Source organism: Haplochromis burtoni, unplaced genomic scaffold, assembly GCF_018398535.1.
Source record: "Haplochromis burtoni strain Fernald_Lab_line unplaced genomic scaffold, NCSU_Asbu1 Contig_146, whole genome shotgun sequence".
In the NCBI taxonomy this organism is placed as follows: Eukaryota; Metazoa; Chordata; class Actinopteri; order Cichliformes; family Cichlidae; genus Haplochromis; species Haplochromis burtoni.
In genome coordinates, this window is record NW_024582507.1 from 1,249,676 (window position 1) to 1,262,466 (window position 12,791).

Here is a 12,791-nt window from a genome sequence, read left to right on the forward strand (position 1 = left end):
CACACACGCACACACACACATACACGCGTGCACCAATATGCACACACAATTGCACACACAGGGATTCAGAGTTATCCAGATAACAGTGGCTGATGAGGGAAAGTACTACAACAGAGGAGGCGCATGCCAGAAGCAGTCACGCCTGTATGTTTTATGTATCGCAGGTGACTACGTAAGCAGGTAGTCAAAGATAAAGTAGTAGAAAATTTGTGTATGTCTAAGTTATATTGAGGTGTGTGTGTGTGTGTGTGTGTGTATGTGTATAACAATCAGGGTGAGTGCAGTGTTAGTAAATAGTGACTTACAAGACAGGGAGTGTCCTCCTTTGGGCAGGTACTCATACAACAAGGGGTTATCATCTCCCATCATCTCAGCCCGCAGTGACAGCAGGCTGTTCTTACTCATCAGCGCTGCCTTCAGATTGGCTACAGATGAGATTGTTCCACCCCCGGCTCCTCCCCCGGCCTCCTCCAATTCGTTGGTGCCCAGGAAGCTGGGCTCTGTGGCAAGAGGCTCTTCCTGTTTGAGGAAGAAGTCGAGGCGTTCGCCACGGCTGTCTGAGCTGTTGGGTTCAGTCACGTCTGCCCCTGAATAGAGATGAAGTAACAGAAGACGGGTGAGGTTCTTGTGTCCTTATACAACTAAAAATGAGTGACATTAAAATGCTATTCAAGCTCAAGCTGGTGTTTTAAATCACTGAAGCACTGTTTTAATATATTTGAGGGATTATATGTTTCTCTATAGGATGAAAATTCCATCACTTTTGACACTGTGAAACATCTCCAAAGGGGATAAACAGCGATGGCCAAACTACAAAAAACAAGAAAAAAAGTTGACACTTTTAGGTTTCACCTGACAGTGATAACAGCCTGAGTGAAAGCACAAAAAAACACCATATTAAACCAATCCTTTCAACCCTCTCAGCCAAGTCATCGTTTACACCCAGTGTTTTTGGTAGCGACTACCAACACGTCACCACTCTGATTCATCCCTCGCTCTCCTCGACTCCCTAACATACCTCATCATCACCAGTCAACAAAAATACAGAGAGATCATAAAGAGACAGTGTGAGACCGAATGGCAGACACAGACGTGATCCATGTGTGCGCGCGTGTTTATGCGCTATGCCTGTGAGCGTGTGTGCTTGAGTGTGTGTGTGTGTGCGCGTGTGTGCATTTAGCCATCAGACTCGTTGAAAGCAGAGAGAAGCTGTCAGCAGTAGACATGTCGCTGGAGGTTCCACTGTAGATCTACAAGACTGTCAGACCACACTGCTGACGACAGCTCTGCTCAGCACACACACACACGCAAACAAAAACACACACAAATACAGACACAAACACACTTTTATTACCTCCTAATTGACATTTAGCTGATGACAGGTTGCTTTCTCCAACAAAGAAGTAGACAAAAATACACACCAGGCACATCACTGGCTTAGAGTCTTTGAAAGAATGGCTTGTCTACATCTAAAACAAACACAGAGACTTCTGAGAGCTAATGCAGACTTGAGTCTTGCCTTAAGGAGAGGGGTGTGTGTACATAATTATGTGTGACTGTTCTGGACAGAAACCTTCTGACATCCTAATATATAAGTTTACCGTTGCACAGCGCCCATGCAGCGACAGCTGAAATCACACTCAGAGCTAATGGGGAATAAACAGAGTGAGGACAGTAACTAGGGTGATGCGGGGGCACTGAGAACAGAAACGGGTGGGGAAGCAAAAGAGGAAAGAAAACATGAAAAAATTTAATGGAAGCAAGAAAACAAAATAGCCCTATTGTTCATTTTAACTACAGTTGGGCAGTGTTAAGTGTTTCCTGTGCAGCCTGGTGGCCGTCTGCTGCAGGGGAGTCAAGGTGACAAAGACAGTAGTTTGGCTCCACGTCTGGAATACCGATGGGTATACAGCTTTTTCTCAGCTTACTAGGTCAATGCTGACCACCCTCTCTCTCTCCCTCTCTCACACACAGACACAGGGAAACTGTCAGTCATTTTTCATGCTCGGGATAGATAAATGATCCCAGATCAGATGGATGGATACACGTTCTGTATGCATGGCTGCACATATAGATCTGAAAGGTGTAGAGAGATATGAGTGAGATATTGAGGATGGGCCGCCTCAGATGAGAGTGACATACATACGAAGTAATCAGTAGTCATCAAACGGCTAGCTAACGTATCACAAGATATTAAAAAAAATAAGGGTAGGGGGAGTAAAGAGGAAAAAAAAGAGGAGGCATGGGCAGCGTAGAAAGAGATAAAGGAATAAAAAAGGCAAGGGAGTGTAAAAGCGGGGGTGTTGAGCTGTGGAGGAAGCACAGATGATACACACAAGACACACGTGCGTGCATCCACGCACACCCCCGTCCCACCCGCACACACACACAAAGTTAATTAAGGAGGGGGTGTAGGGGTTGGCGCACAGGGCATGAGGTGCAGGAATTCATTAGAGCTCTGCCCCCTCCTTCAGTGGGCAGCCCAGCAGCCACAGGAGTCAATCAATAACATGGATCTGCTGTTGGCCAACAACAGCAGACACACACACACACTTGCACAAATACACACATATATGGAGAAAGAAGAGGCAGACAAATGGAAGGAGAGAGGGAAAAGAGGGTCATCTCTGACCCCTATCTCCTTCCACTCATCTGTTCATTGGGTGAGTGAATGACCCCAGAACGGTTTCCCAGCATCCCCTTAGACACGTGCATCTACAGATGGAACATATCCGCACTCCTTACAGTCATACAGTAACAATCCTTCAGTCACACATTGTAGATTGAATGGAAGGGTTATGGAAGAGTGATTGCTTCATGGTCTCCTTGCAGATGCCGGTCTAACTTCTGTCTTGCACAGAAAAATGTGTGAAATGAATTTTTGTATTTGATGCATTAGTGAGCCACTTTCCCTTGCCTGCAACATGCAGTGCCATATCCTGTTTTTCTGAGGATATACCCACATATCCGGGACTAAGCAGGAGATATTAGAAATTAGTATTCAGCTGATCGCAAACAGGCTTCCTCGCTAAATAATCGCAATATACGGTATAATCCGCCTTTACTTATGTAAGCTTTATCGGGCCTGCGTAGATGCTGTCTTACTTAAACCTCATCCTGTTCTTACAGATAAAATCATTTACCACACCAGAACCAGTCGCACCTAATCCCATGCGCGCAGCTTATGGATTTCATCATACATGTGCCGGGTTTGGTTGAGGATTTGTAGATACACATATTGTGGTATCTTTCAAAGGCAATAGGTTTATCCCGAGTTTTAGAGACACTGTGGTTACATCATTCCTTTGTGCACATATGCTGAGTGTTAACGTACCGGTTGTCATGAGGCAACCTATGAATTTCAATGGCGTGGAATATGGCTTTGAACTGCGTGGTCAGATACAAAAAAAAAAACAATAGCATTTTCCTTGTCTTTTTTTCCCCCTCCTCTTTTCTTCTGCCTTTACAGTGCAGCGGTCTCTGTACAGTGAAGGGAATTTTCATTTTCCCCTTCATAAAAGAGTCCGAATAATTTAGATTTCTGCTTTCTGAAGAGATCTTCCGTTTAATTTGGTTGCCATGGTAGCCGGGCACCCTTGGCTTCAACATTTATGCTAAATAAAACCCCCTTTTAAAAAGAGAGACAAATATGTGGAAATGGTGGGTTCTCTTTGTTCATGTGTGTGTTTTGGGTGCGTGTGCGCGCGCATGAGCGATGCTGCAAGCTATGCAGGGGGCTTGAGTGGGAAAAAGCAAAGGAGGAATAAGACTTGCCTTGGAAATAAAATAGGTGTGCACTGAACTATACTTCAAATGTGTTATGAGGAATCCTGAATTTATCATCCATTGAGCGAGTTACGGCTAATGGATAGAAGATAGAGTTTTATGCGCTGTGGTTGGAGGCTGCACTGTATCTAAGTGATATGTGTGTGTGTGTGTTTCACAAGGGGAGTTGTGTTACTAGAGAGCACGCTACGACGCAGTAAAAAGGAGGAGAGAGAAGGCCTGAAAAGGGAGGGAAGGGTCGGGTGACCCAGTTTGACCTCTGATCTTCTGTTCTGATTGTGTGTGTGCGGGTGGGTGTTTGTGTGTGTTTCTCGCTACAAATGCCTCCCTCTTCTCTAAATGAAGCCTGACACTGTTTTGGGAGGGAGTTTCCATTTTCCAAATATAAAGATTCTAATAGATTTAAAAAAAAAAAAAAAAAAAAAAAAAAAAAAAAAGGCACAAAACTCCCCCAAAAAGATTTCTACAGGTTTCGCACTCAAGCGCACATGACCTGGCTAATGATGGACACGCTCCTTCAACACCTCGAGTCACAAACACACACTCACATAACTCACCCCGCCTTCAAATCAACAGAGACAGTAACCAAACACAATGGAGAGAAAAAGTCCAGGGTGGTTAAGCAACGAGTTACTGAGGCTTGACGACCACAAGAGAGCTGTCAGAGAAGAAAGTAGGGCTTGTGTGCATGTTTGAGTATGAGAGAGTGCAAACAAAGGAGAAAGACTCTCTCAATGTGTATCTCTCCATGCATATATGTGCGCATGTGTGCGTGAGAGACAGCGGAGGATACAGAAAGAAGCCTTGCCCCAAGTCGGCCCAGTTAATGGCTTGACCAGCCTGAGGTTGAAAAGGACAAGGCATTACAAGAGCCGTGTTGCTCAGAAGACTGTGAGCAACACGCGCGCCGCCGTCACAGCGTCAAGCTTCCAAATGAGAAAATGAAAGTCTCTCCTTCACCTTTTATTACAAACAGTTCCGTACGCTGAACCTGTGATTAGTGCCTGTTTGTCCTCGAGTGGACAAAGAGGGGAGGGAAGGTGGAACTTGCTTCCTCAGCATGCCAGAGTTTGAGAGGGTAAAAAAGTAATTTCAGCTAAGAAGGGGGAGTGAGGCACTAAAACAGCTCAAGAATTCAGAGGCAATTTAAAAAGCAGTGTGGGAGAGGAGAATGAAAAAAATGCTGGGTTAAAAAGGAGGGAGGATGGAAAGTAAAAGAGGTTGTTATCCTCTCTCTCTCTCTCGCTGTTGCTTTCTTTCTCTGTTGTTTTTAGGGACTAACCGGGCCACAACCTCCAGGAGAGATAGGGAAGGATGGGTGGGTGGGTGGGTGGTGGTGGGGAGGTGGATAGGGAGGGCAAGCATAAATCAAGCAGTGCCTGAAGGCTTTAGAGGAGGGAGGGACAGAGGGAAGAAAGTGGTAAAGGACAGGAGAGAGAAAGAGAGAGAGAGAGTGAGATGATGGTGCTGGTAGTGATGGTGGTACTGCTGGGGGCTCGGAGGAAAAAGAGAGAGTGTGGGTGGAGGGGAGGAGAGGAGAAAAGAGAAGAGGAGCACAACGATTGCAAGAGTGGTGGGGTGAGAGGTGGACGGTGGGGTGATGGAGCGTGGGTGGGTGGGTGAGTGAAGGGGAAGCGAGGAGAGGTGAGGGGGAGGTTACAGAGGCTCCGGGAGGGAGGGTTGGGTGGTGACGGTGGGGGCGAACGAGCGAGTGTGAGAGTAGGCTACGGAAAGCCAGCTAAATTTGAAAACGCTTTCCTTTCTCTGTGCTTTTGCCCGTGTCTACATGAAGACGGCAATGCTAAACAACCACAAGATGCAAGCATGTGGGCAGAATTAATCAGGATGTGATCTCACGTAATCTGGCTACGGTGCAGTATCTGGCCACGGTTAACCTCCTCAAGTGTTTTTCCAGTGCATTTGTATTCACGAGGAGGATATATGTGTATTTCTAGGTAGGATTTATCCCTTTTTAAAATGGCGGTCACACTTCAAAGCAGTGCAGCACAATTCATCGACACATCCGTAGGCCCACCTACCCGCAGGTGTCAAGCTAACAGCTAACACTTCGGCCAGCCTCTTTTGCACTTATTCTCGCTTACCGTTTCCTTTCTGTGGCTTACGTGTTATATAAATATCACTGAGCTGAGCATTGTAGATCACATCATTCAACAGGGAGTGACTTAAGAAGAATAAGCTGTCCAAATGAGAACAGTTGGATTTGCTTGATCCTTAATGGATCAGTGCTCTAAGTTCCAAGAAGTTCTCAGACTAAATATTCAGATTGGTTGCTTGTTAGCGTCCATATGGGAGGTTTAGCTCGTACCTTCTGAAGCCTCCCATGTAAGTTGTGGCAGTGGCACAAACACAAATGACTCTCAGCCAGGTCCTCTTCTAAGTGTCACTTTTACTCGCAGTTTGATTTTCTTCTTGAGGTTGATAATGGAGCTTGATGAATGATGTAGTTAGTGTTAGGAAAATGTCATGGTTGAATTGCAAACTTTTGCAATGCCAAACACGCATAGGGCAGGGCTCCATGCTCTGTTTCTTAGGTGCCAAGTTTTTCTACGTATACAAGTGACAACCCTGGCATGCATTTTATATCTACTTAGTCACATGCTTCCCTTTAAAATGGAACAGATGACCTTGTCTGTCGTTTAATACACTTTCTTTAAACACACTAAATATATTTGTACCTTTAACTTCTGCCTCGCACCTGTCTGCTCTTTTGTGGACCAATCTGTATTCTGACAGAATAGATTCAATAAAAAAAATGTCAGAACACAGCATACGAGCAGCACTTTTTTTGTAATGACCTGATGTCCCTTTTTCTGCCCTTTTAAACGCTGGTATGCACAGGACTTTCATCCACCAGTAAAAGCATAATGGAAAGTATGTGAACCACTAGTATCAGAGATTTCTAATGACATACAGGTAAAAGGTAGCGTCAGTTCAGTCAAACAATCCCAGCTGGTGGAGGATATCATCGTCAGCTGACATGGGGTTATGGCTCAGCTGATATCCTTCTACACATCCAATTAGAAAATCTCATTTAGGCCATGCTGTTTAGGCTTGCTTTTGTTGCTGCATGTCTCCAAGCCGCTTTGCAACCCACCCCCTCTCCTGTAACTCCTTTGATCTTGTTTCAGACTTAAAGTCGGTTCTGTGATGCGGTCTTGCTGCCAGCATTCTCGCCTCACGCTTTCTACATATGCACCTGAAAACAGAGCTTTATAGTTAAATATGAATGAATACAGATAGAAATACGAATTTTCTTTTGACTACAGTGGTCATGACCGAATACATTTTTACACGTCCGGTTAAACGCTGTAAGGCTCAAAAGGCAATTTTCTGTTGATTTGAACATAGTGGAGTTTCGTTTCATTTATAATTCTAAAAGGCTGAATTCTGAAGCATTTTGATGAGCCTTTATCGTTAATTTGCTTTTGTAAAACTACTGGCTTGAAGGACCTCTGTGTGTACAGAAGGCCTAACTAAGTATTCACATCTGACTCATCTTTGATGGTCTGTGATCACTGTTCTTTTTTTTACTTGCCTAATTTTTGGACAGTAGAAAGAGAAAAATATCTAAATTAGAAAAAGAAATTGTATCTTAAAGACAGCTCTGTATGCCTCTTTCCTTAACACAAGTCAGTGAGGCACAGTTCTGTTAAGGCCAGTGGACTAGAGATCTATTGTTCTACAGTTTAAGTGTTTGAGCGTGGACAGAGATCTTCACAAAATGCCACAAAGCAGTTGTTTATCCACACTGTCAAAATTAGCTGTGGACGTAGTCTGAGTGAGCAAGTGAATGACTGAAGGAAGGGAGGGAAAGAAGAGCGGGTGAGTGCGTGGGGGATGGAGGATTGCAGGGCTCAAGGTAATCTGGGGAGTTAATGCAGCTTAGAGGGACTGAGAGGAGTGGGAGGGAGGTAGAGAGAGGGAGAGAGGGGGAGTGATGGCAGAGAGAGAGAGGGAATATAAAAATAATAGGGTCAGCAGGGAAAGAGAGGGAGAGAGAAATAAATGAAGATATATCAGAAACAAAAAAGCCAAAGCAACTGAGGGGGTAGACAAAAAAGAGAGAGAGAGAGAGAGCGGGGAGTGTACAAGCTGGTGAGATAGGGAAAGAGAGAGAGCGATCCGAGTAAGTGCGTGAGATAAAGAGTGGGCTAATGAAAGGTAGGGTGAGGCTGAGTGAGTTGGCGGGCAGGAGGGAAGTCGACAGAGAGAGAACGAAAGAGAGCGGGGGAGAGGTCTGCATGGGGAAAGAATGCTGGGTGGGGAAGGAAGGCAGACACGCAGGGCTTTGTGCTAAGAGCAAAAAGAGAGAGCGAGATCGAGAGATTGAGAAAGAGTGAGAGGTTATGTCTTGGATTTATACATGGGAGAGGACCCGGCTCCAATGCCCCCGTCCAGCCCAGTCAGGGTTGTATTTTGAAGGGTGAGTTGGGACACGGAGATATTGAGAGGAGGGATAATGGAAAGTGGAGGAGGAAAATGACAAACACTCAGGGTGGGGATGGTATAGCCTGTGGGTTACTGGTGTGTGGGTTAACACAATATTTGACTCACACTGACCAACAGAAAAGCTTGAGTCTAACTATCCAGCCGGTATAATCTTTTTACTGCTCGGTGGAAATAAATTTAAGACAAGTTTAAGAAGCAAACAAAGTTGGCAAATGTCAAAATATTTCCAGCTGGACATCCTGGAGCAGGTTGTGGAACTATAAATGAGATAAATGGCATATTAATGCCCACATATTCAAGAGAGTTCAGTGGTGAGGAAAAATGGTATATTATATTTTCTTAAAAATATCTCACCTTTCCACAAACTCACCACATAGTTGTGATGGAAGTTTCTGGAACTGATTACAGATACCACTGCCTACTTACCTACTTAAAATTACAACAATATGATTATTTCATTTCAGAAACAATTAGTCATGAAACCAATAATTCAAAACAGCTGATTAACGAAAAATCATTAATAAATCATTTGCACTGGACCCAAGTGTACAGAGACTCTTATTTAATGTTTTTAGATTTCTTCAAATTTAGCACTCGGTTGTGTGCAGACGATTGCATTTAAATTAATTTGGTTAATGTTTTATATCCAAAGAACGGCAGCTCGAATGCTCCCACCAAGTGACTGCCTGACAAATGTGCAAACACACAACACAACACATGCACTGCAGTCATACAATACAGTCACAACAGGTGAGCGGGGAGCGGGCGACCAGAACAAAAGTTACTCCACAACCCACCAGTGTCACTGTGCTCCATCCACACAGGAACACTTCACAAAGTGGGAAGCATAGGGAGTTACATGTACTCTGGAGAGCATTAGCTTGCTGTGGAGCTGCCCAGTGACCAGAGAGGCTATTGCCCCTCTTCCCTTCTCTCTGCTCATCTCTCCCATCTCATAACATTAAGACTGTGCCTCTGTGCTTGTATCCTTGGCAACCTGCCTCCAACAATGGAGGCAGAGAGCTCTGGCCTCAGCATGGGAGGAGTATGGTGCCATGGAGAGGAAAAAGCAAGGGCGAGGAAGATAGAGGGAGATGGAAAGCTGGCACGGTGACTGCAGAGAAAGGGAGAGTGAGGGAATGACTGTTTGGCTCATATACAGACATACGAGTGAAAATGAAGGAACAGAGCAAAGGGTTAAACAGGAGAAGGAAGCGCAACAGATGAGCTATATATGAGCATATACACCTGTGCTAGCTGCAAGCTTGGTGCTAGTGGATCAGGGGGGATCTGTGTCACTCCTGAGCTGATAAAAGCTGGATGGATCTCAAGATCAATCACGACAGATCTGGACCTTGAACCTCGCACTACTCCACGAGCCTGTCAGCAGTCTGAAAACCAAAATCGACGATTATCTGTCCTAATGCAGCTCTGAATTGTGGTGCTGTAACCAGTGTGGAGCTGATTACACACTAACTGTGCAAATCCAAGTTTGGCTTTCCAAGTATCAACTTGCATTTTTATACTTGACTCAAAATTTTGCTAATCCATATAAGTGATTCATATGTTTGCTAACCTTAGACTCATTAAAAGCTTTTCAAACCAGATTGTGAAAAAAGGAAAAAAAAATGGGGATTTAGTACTAATATTTGTCTGCAAAGACAAAATTTGCTGGGGTTGTTCTGCAGGGGAAATCACAAGGGACGACATGGGAACGACCGCAACAGCAGAATCCCCACAGCTTGTTCCCTCTATGATACAAATATAAGGGATAAGAAGTGTAAAAATCACACTGCATGGACGGAGGGGAAAACCAGAGCAAGGGACGCCTGCATAAAGAGGACTGTGTTCATTTCTCTTCCCCCACTGCACCCGAGCTGAGCCATTGAGATTAATTGCTTATGATCAAATCAGCAGAAGCTGTGCAAATTAAAGAGCCCCCACCCCAGCACAGCCCAGCCCCCCATCCGCACTACCCTCCTCCCTCACCTCCAAAACATCTCCCACCCATCCCCGTGCCAGACCCAGTGGACACTGCGTGTGATGAGCTGCAGAGCTTATTCGAGGCTACAAACGTGTCATTTCCTCTTTCCCCAGAGAGGAACAGAGAGCAAGGAAAGGCCTTCAAATGGAGCAAGGGGTCGGTCAAGTAGCGCAGACTATGTGCGCGCACAAATACATGTTCAGCTGTACGCACAGCCTCGTACAGAGACACACTCACGCGCACACATGTACACATGCACACACTGAGTCAGTACCCCAAGCAGAACTGCTGATATCTCACCCCACTTCTCAAAAGCGCTTCTCTCCCTGCTTCTCCCTCGCTCTCTCTTTCTCATTAAGAAGCCATTAGAGGAAAGGGCAGCGTGAGACCACATGACCTCTTCCTAACCCCTGTAACCCACCCTTGAAAGGGAGGGAGGGAGGAATAAAGTGAGGGGAGAGAGAGAAAGGGGGCAAAATATATAAACAGAGTTGGACAGCAGAAGAAGGACACAAAAGAGTGAAATGAATAAAAAGAGAGGTGAGCAGTGAGAGATGAGACAAAGAAACCCCACTGCAACAGAGTGATAGGTAAGTGGCAGAAATACCTGAAAATCTGTGAGAGGTCAATTTTACTTAATATTTGGCCATACAGTAAGCTTTTATAGTGATTTTGGTGTTTTCGGCTTCTATCAAAGCAATCTTAAGAGTGATGCAAGACATAATCTGAACTTGTGTTTGCATTGCAAAACAGGGACATTATGTCACTGTACCACCAGATCTTTTTCACTTGTTCTAGTAAAACATTTTACGCTCACTGTGAGATGATTAGACATGCTGTTTGCACCGGGCTCAGTGGAAGGATGGAGAAAGATAGAGGAGGTATGTATGAGTCAGAATGGAAGAGAGAGGTAAAGAGGTGTGTGTGATAAGTATGTAGTGATTTTAGAAGAAGGGGATAATTTGGGAGTGGAGGGGAAGACGGCTAGGCTGCTTCCTTAGTCGGACACAGGAATGTGGAGCGGGCGGATCCCAATGTGTGTGTGTGTGTGTGTGTCTTTGTGTATGCATGCATTTGTGCTAGACAGGAATCCCTAACCCCCACAGACTTCGGCTCCACTTATCAAGGTCTAAACAGAGGGGTATGAAGGGGGAGAGAGGGAAGAAGGGTCTGGGTGTCCTCCGCTATCAAATCTACCTCTCACCCCCGTTGCTCGCTTTCTTCTTTCCTGTACAGCACACAGACACACACACACATCTACAAAGACACACAAAACTAAACCTTGAAGTTGGATGTCTCTGAGGCTAGATAAACTACGGGAAGGCCAAACAGTCTAACCACACAGAGGGGAAAAGAAAAAAAAAAGCCAGGGTCACAATTACATTTCCACCATATACAAACTTTTCTCTATCTCTTTGTGCCCTCCTCAAACACATGCTCACTTACATATTTACCACCACGTTCCACTGCCTAATTTCTCATTCACTCTGACTTTATCAGAGAGGTTTAACCGTTTTTTTATGGTCACTCAGGCGAGGTGTAGTGTCAACTGGGGGATTTGATGAAGGAAAAAAAAAAGATACAGGTACAGTTGCTGGGGCCCACCTGAAACAAGCCTGTGACCCAATTCAGATTCAGATTTACTGACATATAAGAAAGAAGGTTTTGGGGGTGGGGCAGAAAAAAAGATAGAGAGGAGATTAAGTGGATCAGATGAAGTTATTGTTTGCATGCTGCTGCTGGAGCATGAGGGTAGCGAGGAGGAAAAAGTTGCGAGGCGAGAGGCAGAGGAAGGTGGAAACAATGAGGAGTGTGGGCAGGCAGGTGATCTGGGGCAAAGGGGTTGGGGAAGAGTGGGAGACAACGGGAACAAAAGGAGACTGTGGCCTCCTTTTATCAAACTATGTTAAGGGACAGCAAGGCACAGAGGATACAGAGACCTGGAGTCCTGACGTCAATTCTGGGCTAACCGCTGTTCTAACAGGAGAAATATGTCGCCGTAAGTTCGTCAGAGAAAAACCCATCGATGTTACACAGAAAGGCAATGCTAATACAAAAATAATGAATATAGACACTTGGGAAAGGAAAGGCTGGCCTGTGTTTGTAACCTCTGACAAACCACCAACAGTGTGACATCACTTGTTTTTTTCTCTCTGCAGCTTTTCCCTGATGTGTGTTTACATGTGAAAGAAGTCACACAGCAACTAAAAGCAGGCCATTTATAGGTCCTGCTGCTCTTTTATAACAATATATTATATTGCATTTATTGTAACTGAGTGAGAAAATTTAGAAATGAACATTTTAGTATGAATTATGAATCGTGTTGGGTATTTTTTATGGCGCTAGCACTGATTTGTGTTTAGAAATGTAATAGCACATGTGTTATCATCATGGGATGATTATATGAATTGTATTGAATAGTGGAGTGTAAAATCAGGAGGAACTGCTTTCAAACTGCAGTGAGGCAAGGCAAGAGGAGTTTTTTTTATATGCAGTGGGGCAAAAAAGTATTTAGTCAGCCACCGATTGTGCAAGTTCCCCCACTTAAAAT

General features: G+C 44.7%; 1 protein-coding gene across 3 annotated transcripts in view; it reads right to left on the bottom strand.

Annotated features, from left to right (window-relative positions):
• zbtb46 (zinc finger and BTB domain containing 46) overlaps nucleotides 1-12,791 on the bottom strand; it is a 63,656-nt gene that overhangs the window by 15,561 nt on the left and 35,304 nt on the right. For all 3 annotated transcript variants that reach the window (XM_005931817.3, XM_005931815.3, XM_005931814.3), the window contains exon 4: nucleotides 306-587. In XM_005931817.3, the coding sequence (XP_005931879.1) occupies nucleotides 306-587 (282 nt within the window). The remainder of the gene's footprint in view (nucleotides 1-305; nucleotides 588-12,791) is intronic.